General features: G+C 37.4%; 1 protein-coding gene across 13 annotated transcripts in view; it reads left to right on the top strand.

The window, feature by feature from the left end:
- tenm4 (teneurin transmembrane protein 4) overlaps positions 1-18198 on the top strand; it is a 218941-nt gene that overhangs the window by 180063 nt on the left and 20680 nt on the right. For all 13 annotated transcript variants that reach the window (XM_015030423.1, XM_015030419.1, XM_015030420.1 and 10 more), the window contains 4 exons: positions 1080-1312; positions 2263-2417; positions 8818-9695; positions 15543-15715. In XM_015030423.1, coding sequence (XP_014885909.1) covers positions 1080-1312; positions 2263-2417; positions 8818-9695; positions 15543-15715 — 1439 coding nt within the window. The remainder of the gene's footprint in view (positions 1-1079; positions 1313-2262; positions 2418-8817; positions 9696-15542; positions 15716-18198) is intronic.

Raw genomic sequence — 18198 nt, 5'->3', positions numbered from 1 at the left:
AAAACCTACAAGTTCAGCTGAAGAGAGCATAAGAAAGGACCCTGGATGATTTCAAGAGATTACTACTGCAAAAATGAATTTATTTCAAGGCTTTTTACGCATCTTTACCAGGGGGGAAAATAAATGTGGCAGGCGAGGTATGTTTTATAAGTCAGAAAATATCCATCGATTTTTCTGCAGAGGCTTGCATCTATCACAGAATGCAGGAGATTTAACAATAAAACAGCCCTATCTGTCACCTCATTTGTCCTTGTATGGATTCATAAACAGCTCTCTTTTGCCATCTTTGTTTTTCACCATCTATCTTCATTTTTGGAAACCAGGAGATTTTATGTATCTTGGCCATGTTTGGTTCTATTGTCTGTATGTCACTGCTGGAAATCTTGCCAAGCTTTAAAGGATTACTTTGTTGATTTTGCTGGGAATTACACAGGATATGTTTCTGCGTAAAGATGTCTGCCTGATGGATGCCTAATGTCTTTGGATCTTTGGTATTTGCTTTTTACCAAGAGCAGCAAGGTAAAAATAAAATACAATGCATTTGTATTTGAAAGAGTAACCAGACTGCTGCGCTGCAATGGCTGGTTTCCCTTCGTTGTTTTCAGACTAGATAACAGGAATTTTCTGTCTTTCTTTTGGGTAATAATTAGGATTTCTGTCAAAGCAACTACTGGACCCAAAAGACTGATACCCGTCCAACTGTTTCTTTTCTTTGTATTCTGAATTATGCTTGAACTGTGTCATTGTTACAAGTAATTTGAAGGGGACAAAAAGGATGAAAATCTATTTTTATGGTGCGTTTCTGTTGTTCAGTTTACAAACAGAGGTCCTTGATTCAGACTTTATTGTAGATGACTCTACGCCTACGTCACGTTTAATCTCATTTCACTTTGTCATGTTTAATCTCATTCTGTTTTTTCGTCTTTCTGTGTCCTGGTTTTAAACTGTAATTGTGCCCAATTGACTCTATAAATGGCTTTTGAATCCATTTTAATTGTATTACACAATGTTTCTTATTGAAAGCGATGTAGCTGCTTCCAGTTTTATTGACTCCTTTCCTCTCCCTTCCCTTTGCCCAGCAACAGCCCTGCTCAGAAGTACTACCTGGCCTCCAGTCCTGTGGACGGCGCCGTGTACCTGTCCGATACGGGCAGCAGGAAGGTGTTCAGGGTCAAATCTCTGACTGTTGTGAACAACGTTGCTAAGAATCTGGAGCTGGTGGCTGGAACCGGTGACCAGTGTCTCCCATATGACGACGCTCGCTGCGGGGACGGAGGGAAAGCTGTTGAGGCCACTCTCACTAATCCCAGAGGTAATGTTTCACCAGAGCTGGAATGAATGATCAAGGTGCCTTCATTGATGGGAAAAGCATGGAAGAGTCATTTTCTGATCTCTTCCTACCATTTTGTTTAGTTTTCATCATGTTTGTTCCTTCATTCCTTCCCTTTTTTCTTCCTTCCATTCTGTTTAGTTTTTATTTGTTCTTTTGTTACTTCAATCATTCTTTCTTTCTTTCTTTCTTTCTTTGTTTCTTTCTTTCTTTGTTTCTTTCTTTCTTTTTTTCTTTTTTTTTCTTTCTTTCCTTCTTTCTTTCTTTACTTCTTTCTTTCTTTGTTTCTTTCTTTCTTTCTTTCTTTCTTTCTTTCTTTCTTTCTTTCTTTCTTTCTCCTGTCCATCCATCTTTCCATCGTGGCTGGGTCCATATTTAAAACCTACTGTAAAAGTATTTTACATAAATCCATCATGATTTTCTGCTTTTAATTGATAAATTGTAACAAATAACACTATAAACTTTGAATTTAGAAAGTCACTACATTTTACATGAAAGATTATCTGGAAGACTAAATGTAATGTACAGAGTTTTAAATCAATCAATTTTTTTCCTTTAGTATGAAATGTGTCTGTTTCTATAATTAAAACATACATAAACTCATATAGTATGTTACAATTAAAGTAGATTGCACCAGTCAATCAGCCAGAAAGCAGAAGATGCATAAACCTCACTGCTCCAGGTTTAGGTGTAATTTAATCAATAGTTATAGTAATTATCGTCTGCTCAGATAGTTCTATTGTTCTCCATTACTGATTACAAAATCAATCCTTGCATTACTTTTCATTGGTATAATTAGTGTTGTACGTTATTGCTGCTGATACCTCTTAATTGTCATATAGTAGCGCTCTGTCTTCGCATTAGGTACAGATAAGCAAGATGAAACGGATGGATATTTCCTCCTGTTCTTAGAGTGTGACTTTTATCTGCAGGCATTACGGTGGATAAGTATGGGGTAATCTTCTTTGTGGATGGAACCATGATTCGCAGGATTGATCAGAATGGTATCATTTCCACTCTTCTGGGTTATAATGACTTAACCTCTGCTCGACCTCTCAGCTGTGATGCCGTTATGGACATTTCTCAGGTATGGCCTCTCTTTTGTGTTCCTTCTCATGCTCTTATCTATTTTCTGCAGGGTTTTGACCCTTTACTGCTATCTAAATTAATTTACCTGCTGATGTAGACATTTTCTGAGGCAGAACTCTTTTGCATTGACTTTTTTTTTTTTCTCAAAGTATTGTATAAGCTAATATGAATAAGACTCACAGGTACAGTCAGTTATTCTGCTGTCATTTTACAACATGTCTTTTAGATGTATTTTTGTATACAAAACTTATATTAAAGACTGTTAAGGAAGAGTCAGGGGAGTTTGTTTAAACTACCTTTTCGAAATGAATATACTATCCATATATTTGGAAGTTTTGGGGGAAAAAATGCTGCTGATGACAACTTGAAGGGCTATAGAGGCCTAGCAACTTGGTCTTTTCAAGCATGCGAAACTCTTCATAACCAGGAGTGTTAAAAAAATCTGTCATTGTGAAATTAGGCTGAACTAGGATAATCTTTTATATTGCATATTGTAATCCTGCTATCATCTAAATGGAATGTTTATGACTATGAAGCTGCTATTTAACTCTTTTTGTCTTTAGTGTAGTGATTTTTGCCTTCTTTCAGTATACATTTCAATATACATCAACAAGCTAAATGGACCAAAAGTGACCAAAGAAATGCTGTAATTTCTTTTAGAGAAAGATTTAAGATATTTATTTGTAGTCTGGTCATGTAGGAAGTACATCCAGCTCCAACATGACAGACTTTGATATGGGACACCAGCATCACTTCTCACTTAGAAGAGTGAGGACAGTGTGTTCTTTCATGTCAGTCTCTGATAATGTTATAAAAGTTGTTACATTTGTTTCTCATTGTTTTTTTTGTTTTTTTTTTGTGGCTAAAAGAGTTTAAAACTTGTTAAACATAGTGACCCAGCTGGTTAGATAGAAGCAGGAACTAGAACCAAGCTTCTGAAACAACTGTAATGTATGTCGGAGATTAAATAAGAAGAAGAAAGTTAAAACTTCCAAATATTTTAAAGGCTTTTATTTTTTTTTAATTGTTACATTTTTAGTATGATGGAGCAGACATATATTGAAATAGACCAGTGGTGAGCACCACTAACCTAGTTGCACTGACTTTTTAGTTGACAGTCTCTGTAGCTGTTAACTACTTGACAGATTTTTTCAACTGAAAGTTTACTAACAGTCAAGTAAATTAACGCTTTGAAATTCCTCCTGAAAAATTGAAAAATTTCTTTAGGGCAGGGGTCCCCAAACTTTTTCCTGCGAGGGCCACATAGCTGTTCCTTTCTGTGGTCTTAGTTTTTGCAGTAAAAAAAAACAAAGAAATTCTTGTCGACGGGGGGGGGGAGGAGACGACGACACTTTTGGATAGATTTTTACCCAGAATGCAAATGGAAAAAACCGTGAGTGAAACGGTGACTGACTATTATATATTCCATTGAGGGAAAGTAAGTTTCACATTTGCTCAAAAGCCCCCTGGTGGTTGAAGAAAAATCCACATATAAACCGGAAAATACAATATATGAAAAAAAACAACACTGAATGCTCTCTGGTATGAGCAGGCGGGCCGGATCCGGCATTGTTCAGGGGGCCGGACCAAATGACGTGGCGGGCCGGATCCGGCCCGCGGGCCGTAGTTTGGGGACCCCTGCTTTAGGGGAAGCTAGGTGCGCTAAATGTTTTCAAAGTTAGCAAGAACGCTAAAGCGCCAAACAAAAAATGAGCTCTATTGGCGCATTAGAGGAAGTGTGCCCACCACTGGGTTAGGAGTCATGGATAGAGATAAATACAGGGTAATCCTGCTTGATATAAGGCGACAAAAGTCTTGAAAGTAGGAAAGAGGTTCACCTTAAAATAGAGCAACTCTTACCATACTGTCAGAGCTACAACAGACAAAACAACCTTAGATGAAAACAAATTTGTGTTAGAATCACCCACTCAAGACCATGATTAACTCCAATTAAAAATGTTTGGCAAGACTTAAAAATTGAATGTGCTAAATGTTCTTTTAGATTACCAAAAGCACTAAACAAAACATTTGCTCCACTATTTGTGTATTAGCAGAAGTGTCCCCAGTATTATAATTGAATATGTTTCATTTCATTCAAAATGTACTTTATTTAAATTTTCTACATCTAAATGCTGTACCAGTTTCTGAAAATGGTACAGCAGAAGGGTCTACCAGATCTTGCTGCTCCAGATTTGATGACACAGAAAATTAGAAACAAACACAGATCTCCCTGACACATTTGAACATTTAAGTCATTTTTAAGGGCTAGCCAACAAACACAATTTTTTTCCTGAAATAGGAGCAGAATTATGCAGTGCATTTCATCAGACAGCAGATACACCCAAACCACAGGTGGCACTGTGCTTCCAGTTCTACTCTGCTTACCTACACATCTCCAAATTATTCAAGCATTTAGCTGGTTTTGCATATTATTGAGCACAACTAGCAAACAGTTGCTCCGGCGTGCCAAATGAAAGTGGGGGGAAAAAAAGCTTTTTCTGTTTATAGGATTTCATACACTCGAACAAAGCCTCCAGCTGCCCATTTCCAGACTCCCACCCTCAGGAGGGGATTTCATCCCTCCCACCACCCATGCCTTACCTTTTCTTGGTTCTTTACCTTTTCCCACACACAAGCACCTATATGTACTCACCTTCCCACTGCTGCTGCCGCGAGGACACATGCAAGCTGGGTGCAGCTTGACAATGATGACAAATCACACAAGCACTGCCAGAGACACTCAGACAGTAAAAAGCATCCATTAAAAATTCATCCAGAGCACACAGGCTCCTACTTCAAACACTCTCTGTAACCTCGCTCAGAAATGGGTTTCTCTGGAGAAGGCTCATGGCAGTGGTCATTACTTTTGTTGTGTTCCACACCTGATTTAGCCAAGAAATACTGTCAAATTTCTTCCCTCTCTGATGAGTTTATCTTGCTGCACCATGTCTCCTGTGAGGAAACTGCAGCAAAAATATTTCTTAATTCATCTCTTTAATCTTTTTTGTTTTTATCTTTCAACTTTTTTTTATTTCATTGCAAAACAACAAGTTTGAACTTTTTCAGAAGTCTATCTGTTTACACCATGGACTTAGATTGTTCCTGTTTTGCTTTTTCAGTCTGGTGGATTTCTGCCAAAATGAAAGACTTGCTTTTCTGTGTTCCCTGCTGAGTTCAGATTTTAGTCAAATAAAAAAAACAAATCTTCAGACTGAATCATTGGAAAATTTCAGGAGTTGGTATTAGATTTTCATGGTGTGATAACCTTGAGTAAAAATAAGCTTTTACAGAAATGACATATTATTGAAACCAGACATTTACATACACCGAATAAAAAAACTAAACATTTCTCACTATCTGAAGTTAAACCAATCCCAACTTCTCTTGTTTTAGGTCAGTTAGAGTAACTAAAATTGTGTGCATTTGCTAAATGCCAGAAAATCTATCAGAATATTTTTTTGTAATGTTTTTTGAATTTAGAATTTTACATACATTTGGTCAGCGGCAGGGAAATTTGTCTTTTAAACTATATGACTTGGGTCAGACCTTTAAAAATGTCCTCGTTTTCTGGCATGTAGAAAACAGAAATAATGTTGGTAACTGACCTACGTCAATAGAAGTTAGATCTAACTTTAGAAAGTGGGATAAAATGTGTTTGTATCTTTTTTCAGTGTATGTAAAAATCTGGTTTCAACCATTGTCTTCCAGACACATCTTATATGGCCTGTTTTGTCTTTATTTTTTGCTTATTTCTGATTTCTGAGAGAAGCTGAATGCCTTTGGAGAAAAACAGAGCTTAAAGTTCACTGTGACATTTATTTAAAAACAGCAAGGCAGTTATATCTTTCTGATTTTATTGGCAAAAACAGCAACAATATCCAAAGTTTATTTACTGTTGTTGACAGGCTGACAAATCCCTCACCATATTTCTCTCCTGAACTTTTATACAAGTCCAACAATTTTTTGCTGATATTTTTAAGACAAAATTCGAAGAATAAGACAAATGTGTGCTCCAATAACCTGAGCACACAGGTTATTGCAGTGATTCTGTGTCTCCAGAATCACTGCAGCATCTAAATAAGTTTTACAAACTGAATTATGTATCTTTGACAGAAACAGTTCATAACCTAGAATTCACAAGCTGCTGTCTTGATTTGTTGCTCACCTGGTTTTTAAAAATTGTTTGTAGCTGTGTTGCCCCTGAAATACTGGAGATACTAAGGGTGTGTTCACTTCAGTCCTGTTTAGTCCGCTTTAATGAAAGTCTGGTTAGTTTGCTTAGAAAGTCTGGTTCTCCTCACTGTTTACAATTTTACAGGAGTTTTTGATCAAAAACTCAGACTAACACCTTCATTCACTGTATTTTCTGTTATATAATGCATTTATTCTTATTCTTTATTTTTTCAGCTTTTCCGTTGAAGCATTATGGATTACCTTGTGTATGCATATATTTGCCTTGGAAATATAAGAAAAGGTGTAGCAGCCTTCTTTAGGCCACTTGAATGGCAGAAGACCAGCAGCACTGCACAACTCTATGCTCTAAACAGCAAGAGAAAAGTCTTCTAAGTCTTAATGTAATATTTTTTTTGCAGGTTTTAAAGCCCTAAAGTTCATTTTGGTAACCTGTAATGGGATGTTAGCAGCTTTAAAAAGATTTATCAAGTCTCAAACTTTGGCATTCAATTTAAATTGAGAATTTAGTAAAAATGACATCTTATTCTTTCTTTGATAACCTTCCAAGCCCTATAGAAAAGAAATGGCTGAAAGAAGGTAGAAAATCATCTGTAGCCTTCAAATATCCACCATAAAAACTTGGTGTTGGTACTAATCTGGGATTTGCTCCCCCACCTCATGAGCACTCTTTTGGGAGTTTTTTCCTTTGGGGTGGGGTTGGCAAAAGGCCTATCAGGCAGGCATTGCTGACAGCAGCCCCACTGTATAAAGTGCAGGCTGTGATCGGGTTACAGCATGTGGGACGACAGCTCAGGAAATATCCCCTCATCAGTCAAAGTGGCGTGAAAACCTCCTTACAGGCAGGTCCCCTGAGCCGCTCCACACTCAGGCTCATGAAATATTTAACCCGCAGTGTTGACAAGAAATAGGTTTTAAGAAATTTAAAGTCCCCCCCCTTTCATTACCCAAGTAAACGCAGTTTTTTGCTCACTGAAAACTGACATGTATCTTCTGTCAGTTGCCCGTTTGTTGTATGTCATCTATCCTATTATATAATCCTCCCCGATTCCTGTGAAAAATGACTGGAGGTTTAAAGGATATGAACTGCATGTGATGCTTGAAGTTGTTTCTCTTTCCACTTGGACTCAATGTCCTGTCAGATTCAAATTAATTATTCTGGCAGCATTGCATTCACTTCTCAATAGTAAACTAAAGGGCTTATATGTAAGTCTAAGACTTATTTATTTAGTTATGCAAAGATCAGAAAGCTGGGGAATTTGTTACTCCTGTGCCTGTGCATAGAGTTGTTGAATTCCCGCTTTATGGGCAAATAGCATTTTCAGTAGCACTTTTTGTATTTTGGTCCATGATTTAATCAGCAGCCTTCCTGTGAGCTCCCGGTGAAATATGACACTCTAGATTATGTTTCTTAGAGATCCCAGTGGGACAATAAGGGAGAAGGAGGCCAGTAAATGGGATTAATCCAATCATTTCAATTTGTTAAAAGCCTGACACATTGTCAGTAGAACAATAACTAATAATTCAAAAAGCCAAAGGCAGTGCAGGCTTTTGTTTGCTGAGGGTGTTCTTGTCTTTTTTCAAGGACTTGTGCTGTTGTATTATAGCAATAATAATAATAATAATATGGGGCAAAATCATTCAAAACCCTTGAACTTCTCATATTTTGTCACATCACGGCTATTTTAATGTGTTTTTTTTACTGGAAATTTTCTGACAGGTCATCATGAAGCAAACTGAAAATCTGATCTGAAAATTGTGGCTTGTTTTTTTTTTCACACTTTGTGTAACAAATGATTATGCTCTGATCTAAACCATTGTGTTGTAACTAGTGCATTAGCTGACGCTGATGGATTTAAACTTGTAAATACTTGAAGAATTCTCAGCATCAATAAAGGTCATCAAAAACTTTACTGAGGTTTTCATGACCTTTATTGCGGTTTTGATGACCAAAACCTCAATAAAGATGTCAAGCTTTATTCAACTTAGTTTACAAAAGACAACACTTTAGAATTTATCCAGAAGAGTTAACTTAGGTGAAGCTAAGTATGCTAAATCTCCTCAGAGTTTACACTAAAGCGGTAAGCAAAATATTAGCACATTATTAGAAGTATGCCCAACATCGTGGAGGCCTAATATTCATATTTCTTCCATTATCTTCTTTGTAACTTGAAGCTGATTTTTTAAATATATTTTTGTTGTTCTAGGTGCGCCTTGAGTGGCCGACAGACCTGGCAGTGAGCCCCATGGACAACTCTCTGTACGTTCTGGACAACAATGTTGTTCTACAAGTCTCAGAGAACCATCAAGTCCGCATTGTAGCAGGCCGCCCCATGCACTGCCAAGTACCTGGCATTGATCACTTTCTCATGAGCAAAGTGGCCATCCATGCAACTCTGGAGTCAGCAAATGCCTTAACTGTGTCACACAATGGTGTTTTGTACATCGCCGAGTCTGATGAAAAGAAAATCAACAGAGTGCGACAGGTGTCCACCAATGGAGAGATCTCTCTGGTGGCAGGGGCACCAAGTGGCTGCGACTGCAAAAATGACGTCAACTGCGATTGTTACTCTGGAGATGGAGGCTATGCCAAGGACGCCAAGCTGAACGCGCCCTCTTCCCTTGCTGTGTGCCCAGATGGAGAGCTCTATATTGCAGATCTTGGAAACATTCGTATTCGTTACGTGCGGAAAAACAAACCCTTTCTGAATCCTCTCAGTATGTACGAGGTATCCTCTCCAATTAATGATGAACTCTATCTGTTTGATTCCAACGGCAGCCACATTTTCACACAAAGTCTGACAACAGGAGACCATCTCTACAATCTGACCTACACAGGAAAGGGAGATATAAGTGGTATCACAGATAAGAACAAGAATACAGTGACCATCCGACGAGACACTACAGGAATGCCTCTGTGGCTAATGGTCCCTGATGGGCAGACCTTTTGGTTCACCATTGGTACTAACAACGCCCTCAAAACTGTTGCTGCACAGGGTCAAGAACTAGCTGTAATGACCTATCATGGGAGCTCAGGACTTCTTTCTTCTAAGACGAATGAAAATGGATGGACCACTTTCTTTGAGTAAGTAATATTAAGAAACATTACCAATAGTCTGTGAATTGATTTTAAAGTTATTCAGCAATGAGAGCTTACAATATTGTTACAAGATCATAAGACAAACAAAGGAAGCTAGTAAAAATAAAGGACAACTAGTTAGCAACGGCCTTTTGTGACACAGACTTCTTTCATAATTTTGTAATTATAATTTTCAGCCATTGTTTACATCCAGATTTACCATGTCTAGCTTCCTCTGGTGCAGAATTTTGTCAGCGATGAAGATAAAATGCAGCATGACCATTCAGACTGCCAACGATTTAAAAACTATTGCATATTAATCCAATTTCCCACCATATTTGGAAGTGGCACAAATCTAATATCATGACAAATTGTGGGAAAGTTGGATATGGTTGGCATTTTCCTGCTCTGTGAACTAGAAATTAATCTTTATGTAGGCCAAAAAATATGTTGAAAATTTGACCCATTAGTTTGCATTTTATCTAAATATAACTAAAACTAAGGCGTTGACTTTTATCAAATTCACCCATATTTAAACCACATGTAGATATGAATACAATTAGTACGTTTATCTTGAAATCTGTTTACTATTCCACTACAGTTTCACATTGATTAAACATTAAGCCATATTGTCTAGAGGTCATCTCTTGATTACAAAATAGGTTAAAAAATAAAAAAAAGAATTTGCTCTCCTGGATATCCTGGGTGTTTAAACTGATTAACTTGTTATCAATATCTGTAGTCTGTAACCATTGATATGTAGGGTTACAAGGGTCTTCCAATCCTATTCTTTGGATCAGAAGCCAAACAGGCTTGGAAATTTTTAATCAGGGATTCTCACAAAATAAGTCATTTTATTCGAATGATTTGCACTTACTGCCTTACTTTCACCCCTAATTAGATGAGGTAAAGATCATTTATGAGATTTCAGTGTGAGTCTAACAGACTCATGCCTCCATCTCTGCTTTTGATTCTGTGTTGTCATCCTATGTTAAGACGTTTTCGTAGAAAAGTGAATTTAGTGTTTTTTGGCATATGAACTCCCCTCTTATGGCTGGATGTCAAGTCCATGAAAATGCAAGACCTGTGGAAGTATGAGTGTAATCCTGTTTGCTGTTATCATACCAAATAGGATTACCGGGTGATATGTTACTCATCTGCACACCTCCTTGCAGTGACAGACTGCAGACCCTCCATTGTTGGATACAGGATGGATAGAGATGCATCTGCTTGGTAGAAAATTTTAACCCGTAGGGATGTGAAGGCTGATTAATGTAGTCATAATAGAATAGCCAGAGGTAGTAATTGGCTGAGGTGAACCACACATTGAGTGGGAACAATTGAAAACCCTCCCACACTCTTCGGCATATGAGCGCAGGATTTCATGTTCTCGTGATTTGTGCTGAGCAGCCTGTCCCTTATCCTAACATGCTGTACCAAAAGGTGGGAACTGTGCTAACAGGATGTCATCCCAAAACATGTGATTAAGCAGATTTGCCATTCAGACATCTGTCACACCTCACCAGTTGAATGTAACTTTGACACGTAATCAGACGCTCCATTTAATATGCACACACATTTATCACCTGTGTTTGATTCGGCTGTCACCTGAGATGCTTCGAATGAAAGTGGAAAGCAGTAATGCACCCAAATATTTGCATTTCTGGAGGTAGAAAAAATTGCCTCTGGCCACAAAACACACACTAGGTGTTTGGAATTTTAAGTATATATTTTTTGACGTTCTGCAAAACAGCTGCGGTTATTATTAGATCTGAGCCGCAACCTTTGCTTATGTGTAAAGAAACAGGAAGATCATAGAGCAGAAGTTGCACAAAGGACTTTTTAAAGATGGAATAAAAACAGTTTTTCAGGGTCAGAATTTCTTGTTTGTGTGAATAAACAGACATGGAGAATAAGTGTAGCACTTTAGAATATTCCAGTTTGATGTTATATGTTGAGAAAAAAAAGTCATAATCTGTTTACTAATATACAGCATCAGTTATAATGTTTTTAAAGAGAAAAAGGTCAAATTAATATGAATTCTTTGACTATTATTTCAAGTTAACGTGTGTTTGTTTTTAATCTTTTCCTTTTACCATGACAGCGATACAACTAAATGCAAAGCAGAAAGTTGCCTTGAATATATTTAATGCCTTGAAATAAACAAATCTGGATTAACATATTTACTGTAACTTTTGTTCCTAAAAATATATCTACCTTTGTATTTTTTGGGGGTTGTTTTTCCTATGAAAGTTGCATATTATAGTCTGCTCCAAACAAAGGAGATATTCAATTACTCAATTTCCTGCTTCTTTTCTTTCAAGTCAAGCAATAACTTTGTTTTTACCTGCAGGCAAATCAGTTCATCCATGTTTCATTTAGACCAAATAAAGAGCATTTGTTTTTCCTTGAATAATTAGCGTTGAAGGTCAGAACACCACCTGAGGCTCTGAAGCAGAATTTGCTGCCATCAAAACCGCCATTTATCTCCATCCAACAAAGAGCCCTGCTAAACATTTGCTGGTATTAATAATTATGTGATTATATCCCGTGGTGTGTAGATCAAAGGATATTCTCATTAGGTGCAGATATAAGACTCAGAATCGACTAGGGAACAATAAATGAATGCTGAATTTTCTTTTCATTGTAACCCTTGGTAACCTCACTCCCATTGACATTTATGGTATCCACAAACATACTTCTGACCCTTAAATAATTTTATTACTATAATCAATGTTCCCAAAAACTTTTGACCACTCTACTATAAACATCTTACAACAGATTACGGTTGCTGCTGATGATGATTGTGAGGAGAAGAGACCTTTGAGATCAACTGTAGGAAAATGGAGGGCTACTGTGCGACTGACTTTAGTGTCTCTTTTGAGTAAATTTTTAAAGTGTCTTCCTACAGTTTGACCTGTAATCTAAGTATTTATTGCTAATCAAAATGGTTTGAGGTCACACATAATTTTATTGTATTTCTGCAATAATCTGTTCAGTCATTTGGAAAAAAAAGATTTTTGCAAGAAGCAAAACACTTTCTACTATAAGATAGAACGTTTATGTGGATATTTTTAATTTCTTAGGAAAGAGAATGAATTAGTTACAATTATTTAAGTGATTTATGTATTTATGTTTATATCAATATTTGAATCACTCTTTAAAGTTTATCACTAGGTTTTGATTTTTGGTGACACCCCGAAGATCATCAATTGGCCCCCATTTAGTCCTCTTTAAAAAAATTCCTTGATACACCCCTGCTCTGTGGAATTTGACATAAATAATATACAAGCATTAATAGTGTTTAAAAATTTGAATATCACGCACTAAATTAAACGCAGCAGGTCTGATGCATATTTATAAATATTAATTGAAACTGTTTGCTACAGTCCGCTCAGCTTGGATGCAGTGCTATAATTTCGCTGTAATGTGAATTTCAACAGCCAGTAGAAATAGAGAAATGTGTTGAAAAAAGCTGCACTAGTTCTCTAAAGCAGTGGTGTCGAACTCATTTTCATTTTCATTTCCCATTAAGATTATAAATGTCTTCAAAAGGCTGGTTGTGGCGGAATGTATTGATAAAACCACATTTTAACAAACCATTAAAATGTTATAATTTTCTCTGCGTTCAAGAAGTAGTTCTTAATTTTTTCACACTGACCTAATTTGGTGCTACACAAATAAAAACTGATTTGATTTGACTGATAAAACATTTAAGCACACAAGCGATATGCTGAAGTTCTGCTTCCACAGAAATAGTTATGGAAAGCCATAATTAGCCCACAAGTCTCGAGTTTGCCACATGCACGCTAAAGTCTTTAGCTTTAGCTCATGTATTGCAACAATAAGCTTTTAAAATGTTTTATATCCCCTCAAATTCAAGGCAGCAAGCAAAATAAGAAAACCCCACGTAAAATTGGCATTTACTGTGCTGCAGGTGATGTTGACATGAAGTGTTCGGCCCATTGTTGGGCCCTAGCGTGAAAGGTCATGGAGCTAACATGTCACACAGAGCTGATGCGATCCGAATAGACTCATGGCCAACCATGGGGAAACAGTTCTCTGCTTCTTTTGAGCACCCTGCCCCTGTGTGCCCCTCTTGCTCAAAGAAAGCAAACTAATGGGCAGCTGAGCCGAGGCAGGCAGCAGCCATTAGCAGCTCAGCTAGCTAGCTCACGGCTTATAATTGAGACAGAGAGAGTGTGGGTCAGTGATCAAGCCACCTAATGCGAATAAGATTTGTCTACTGGACTTTTGTGAGAAAGGCAAACTAGCTGAATAAATTAAGCAGCTAGACTGTACAATTTAGATCATGAGTAATGTATGCTTTCAAAGCTTAAGTTTGTTTACAAGATGAAGACAGGGAAGATCAAATGCTTAGATGCTAATTACGATGCTATTTTCTATTTCCTGGAGTGGAAGAAATGTGCATGAATCTCAGTGCCTTGCACCAGCTTGGATCAGATAACATTTATCTCTCTGAGATGATCCTTCTCCCACTCTTCCTTTCCATATTAGACATTTGAGATGGGAGCACTGAGGAAATATCTGTAAACCAGCACCCGCCGTCTCATTTATTAGAGGCTTTATTGTAGCAGGCAGCAACATAGAGGAGGGCGTTCTAATATGTATTCGGTGCACAGATAAAAGTCTTCATTCTAAGTAATGTACTGCTCACCCACTCCTCGAACAGGCAATCTGAAAGATTTCAAATTGTTCAATGCTGACGTGCTCTCTGAGCAGAATGAAACAATCTGGCCACTCATGTTCTTGTATGTGATGAGCTGATTTGTAGGCTGGAGAGAGACAGCATCTCTCAGAGGATTTGCACTTCAGTGCTCCTTTTTCATAGGCTGCATAATGAGATTAGGTGATGTTGCTAATCTTTTAAGCTAATAAAATGTTTTCCAAATGCAAGAAGGTTTGTGCTTTCTCATCTTTGCTGTGAAACCTTTCTCTTTAGAAGAAGTTTACCCTTTTTTCCTGTAGCATTTCAAACACAACTAACAAAAGCGGACACTTGGTGCAACTTTGGAGTTCTGCCATATTATCCAACAGCCACTGAGTTAAAGGTAGCTGGAAAATTGCCATAAATGTGTGACTCTCAGAAAATTATTTTCTGTTAACTAAAAACACTTTTGCTAATTATAGGTATTTTAAACAGATAAAAATACAGATTCACATTCCAAATTCTGACATAGCACTCGTCAGTGAACCCTGTTTTACATGAACATCATCTCTTCCTGCCTCATATGAAACTCCAATGTAAGTGCAGATGGCCTTATGCAAACAGAAAGATCAAACAACAGCTTCATTATTATGTTATTATGACAGGCCAACATAATTCTTTGAAACGCTTCTTTGTTTTAGTTTAATTGAGCATTTATTGAGACTAAAAAATGTGTAGGTCATTTGAAATCAGCAGAAAAATCTTGCAATAAAAGGTGCAAATATTTATTTATGCAATGGTTGATTACAGGTTTCTATCATTAGAAGTTACGCATTATAAAGTAATTGAATTTATGTTTCTTCCATGTAATGTTGAAAAAGGTAAAATCTTCAAAACTCTATGGTAGTATAATTACTCCTCTGAAGATTTTACTTTTAAAGCTTGTTGTGCCACGACAATTAAAGGTGACTATTGAATTTATTATCTTTTCTTTTCTACACTGGTTGATTTGCTGTCTTTTTACAATCGCATTTTGCAGTTTGTGGCACCAGGAAGGAAAAAAAATTAGCACTGAAATACTTAACAGAGAATAAGTCATAATTGCTGAAGTAGATGTCATTTTTTCTTTTAAATTGGTTCTGTTCCCTACAGCTGATCCTTATTTCAAATACTCTCTATCGTAGGTACGACGGTTACGGACGACTAACCAACATCACTTACCCCACCGGCAGAGTAAGCAGCTACCGTACAGAAGCCGACAGTTCGGTCCGCATCCAGACAGAGGGCTCCAACAGAGAGGATATCACAGTCACCACCAACCTGTCTGCCTCTGGCAACTTCTACACACTTTTGCAAGGTGAGTGCCTCGGTGATGGGAGTCAATTTTTGTCTGAGACCCAAATTCGTTGACACAATGCGTCAAACCGAGCATTTACATTAAACTGTCATCTGAAAGGATAAAATGCAATTGCACATACACTCTTTTCATTACTGCACTGCCTGACTGTAAACCTTTCAACTTTATCCCTCTGGTTTGACATCACATTTTATTGGTTGAGGGACATCAATGGAGTCTGTGAGGGTGTGTAGCCATTTCTTAGTGGCATGAGTAATATCCTATAGTGTTCACACAACACAGTAATTTCAAAAAGTATTCAGACACAAACACAAGGTGTAACATAACACTTCATGTTACACCGTGAATCTCAAATGGATTTTTTGGGATCTCCAAATAGACCAGCATATAAACAAGGAGTACTTGGGAATTAGATTAGATATATTTCAATATGATAAAAAGTTGTTTTTTTTCCACATACAAAGTTTCCAACTGGAACTTTTGTATTTTTGTGGTTCTGGTACGCCCTTAAACATGACCCACAACCAACACCAATGGACAACAAAGCTGCCTTTCTTTACCTTCTGGGGGATCATTTTTAGTTCAAAAGTAATCTGATGGGACTCTGGTAAAAAGTATTTTATGTGAAAGTTGTGCTAAAAGGAGACACAGAAGGTATTCAAGCTTAAAATGCCACTTCAGTGCAGAACATGTTGCAGCAAGCAGTGACGTCCGCAACGCTAATGTCAGCGTCCACGGTCCACATTTCTAACGTAGTTTTTCATAGGAAAAAGCTGAATGGGTATAATAGTATTTTGCCCTTGTATGATGGTTGAATGACCTAAATAACTTATAAAAACACATATGTTTATTCAATAATTTTTAAAGAGTTTTTTAATTAAAAATGTTATGTTTATATGTTGCTTTAAAATACAAAAAAAAAAAAATTACAAACCTTGAAATTAATTTGATGAAAATTTCAAGTGCCACCACTAATTGTACATGTATTCATATAAATATAAAATTGGAAAGCTAAGTGTGCGTTTTGAATTGATTTAGTCAATACTTTGTAGAAGCATTTTTGGCTACAAATACAGCCTCGAGGGATCTTCTGTATCCATTTTGCACATCAAGAAATTGAACGTTTTAGCCAATTCCTCTGTGAAAAATATCTCAAGCTCAGTAAGCTGGACAGAGAGCAGCTGTGAGCATCAATTTCTAAGTCTTGTTGCTAGTTGTCCATTAAATTTCACTTTCAGTTTTGGTTAAAGGTCATGTCTTAGCAGATTTTCTGTAGAGTCTTACTCTTTAATTATTTGGATCATGGATTTAACATTGCTTAGTGATTCATTAAACCAGAGGTTCCCAAACTGTGGGGTGCGCCCCCTAGGGGGGGCACCGTGTCATTGCAGGGGGGGGCGCGGGAAGCCGTCTGGATGAAAAAAAACAAAACATGAACACTGTATGCGCTGGGTTTTTACCTTAGAGTGGCCAACTCTCTGTTATTCCTATGTCAATTTGATACAATAGAGGCTTCAACACTTCCCATATCTGTGTCCTCTGTCACTTTTATCAGCAGTTAAAACTGTTTAATCTGTTAACATGTTGTAACCTGTTTTTCCGAGCCGCCTTTAAACGCAACATGAGCACTACGACGCTTGCGCTGGGTTTACACCTGTGAAGGAGACCTGCTGCTGCTGGGCGGAGCTACGTAGGTTTGTGTTAGAATCACGGCAGCAAACCAGCAAAACGCAAACAACTTTTCACAGTTTTTCCCTCCAAACTAACCGACTGAGTTGAGTAAAGCTGTTGGATGCAGGTAATGTTAGCTAAAAGATGACCAGCTAATATCAATACAGAGCCTTAAGCTTAACAAGTACCTTGTAGGCTACCGATGTTGGTGTCTATTTTCAGCTACATACATTCATTTTGCCCCCAAAAAAGTCGATGCCCCCCCCCTCTCCCCCGTCACACGTGTCGTTTCAACCAGACAGCCATTTGTAATCCATAGGGGGGGGCGCAGAAAATGTTTGGAAACCACTGGGGGGGCGCAGAAGAAAATGTTTGGGAACCACTGGATTAAACACTTAGGATATTGTTTTATAACCTAACCTTGCTTTAAATTTCTCCACAACTTTCTTCCCCACGTGTTTGTTGTGCTTCTCGGTCTTCATATTGCTGTTTGTTCACTAATGTTCTCTAACAAACCAAACGGCACAGCTGAATTTGTACTGAGATTAAAGTAAAGGGAGATGGACTCCAGTAATTAGGGGACTTTTACTTTTTAATTGAAGAAATCTGGTGGTTGGAGGTTAAAATTAACTAAATGTAAATTCAGGCTACACTTTCCAGATCTGTGTTTAAACACATCTCAATAGAATACATTGAAGTTTTTTGGTTCTAACATGGAAAATTGTTAGAAACTAAAGTGCTACTCTGCTTAAAAAAGTAAAGGGTGAAGAGTTGTTCTGACAGGAGACATGTTCCTCTTCCTCATAAATTAA

The sequence above is a fragment of the Poecilia latipinna genome, unplaced genomic scaffold, assembly GCF_001443285.1.
Source record: "Poecilia latipinna isolate Pla-1442-1.1 unplaced genomic scaffold, P_latipinna-1.0 Scaffold181, whole genome shotgun sequence".
Lineage (NCBI taxonomy): Eukaryota > Metazoa > Chordata > Actinopteri > Cyprinodontiformes > Poeciliidae > Poecilia > Poecilia latipinna.
Note: the sequence above shows the minus strand (reverse complement) of the source record. Positions and strands in the feature narration are given on the sequence as shown.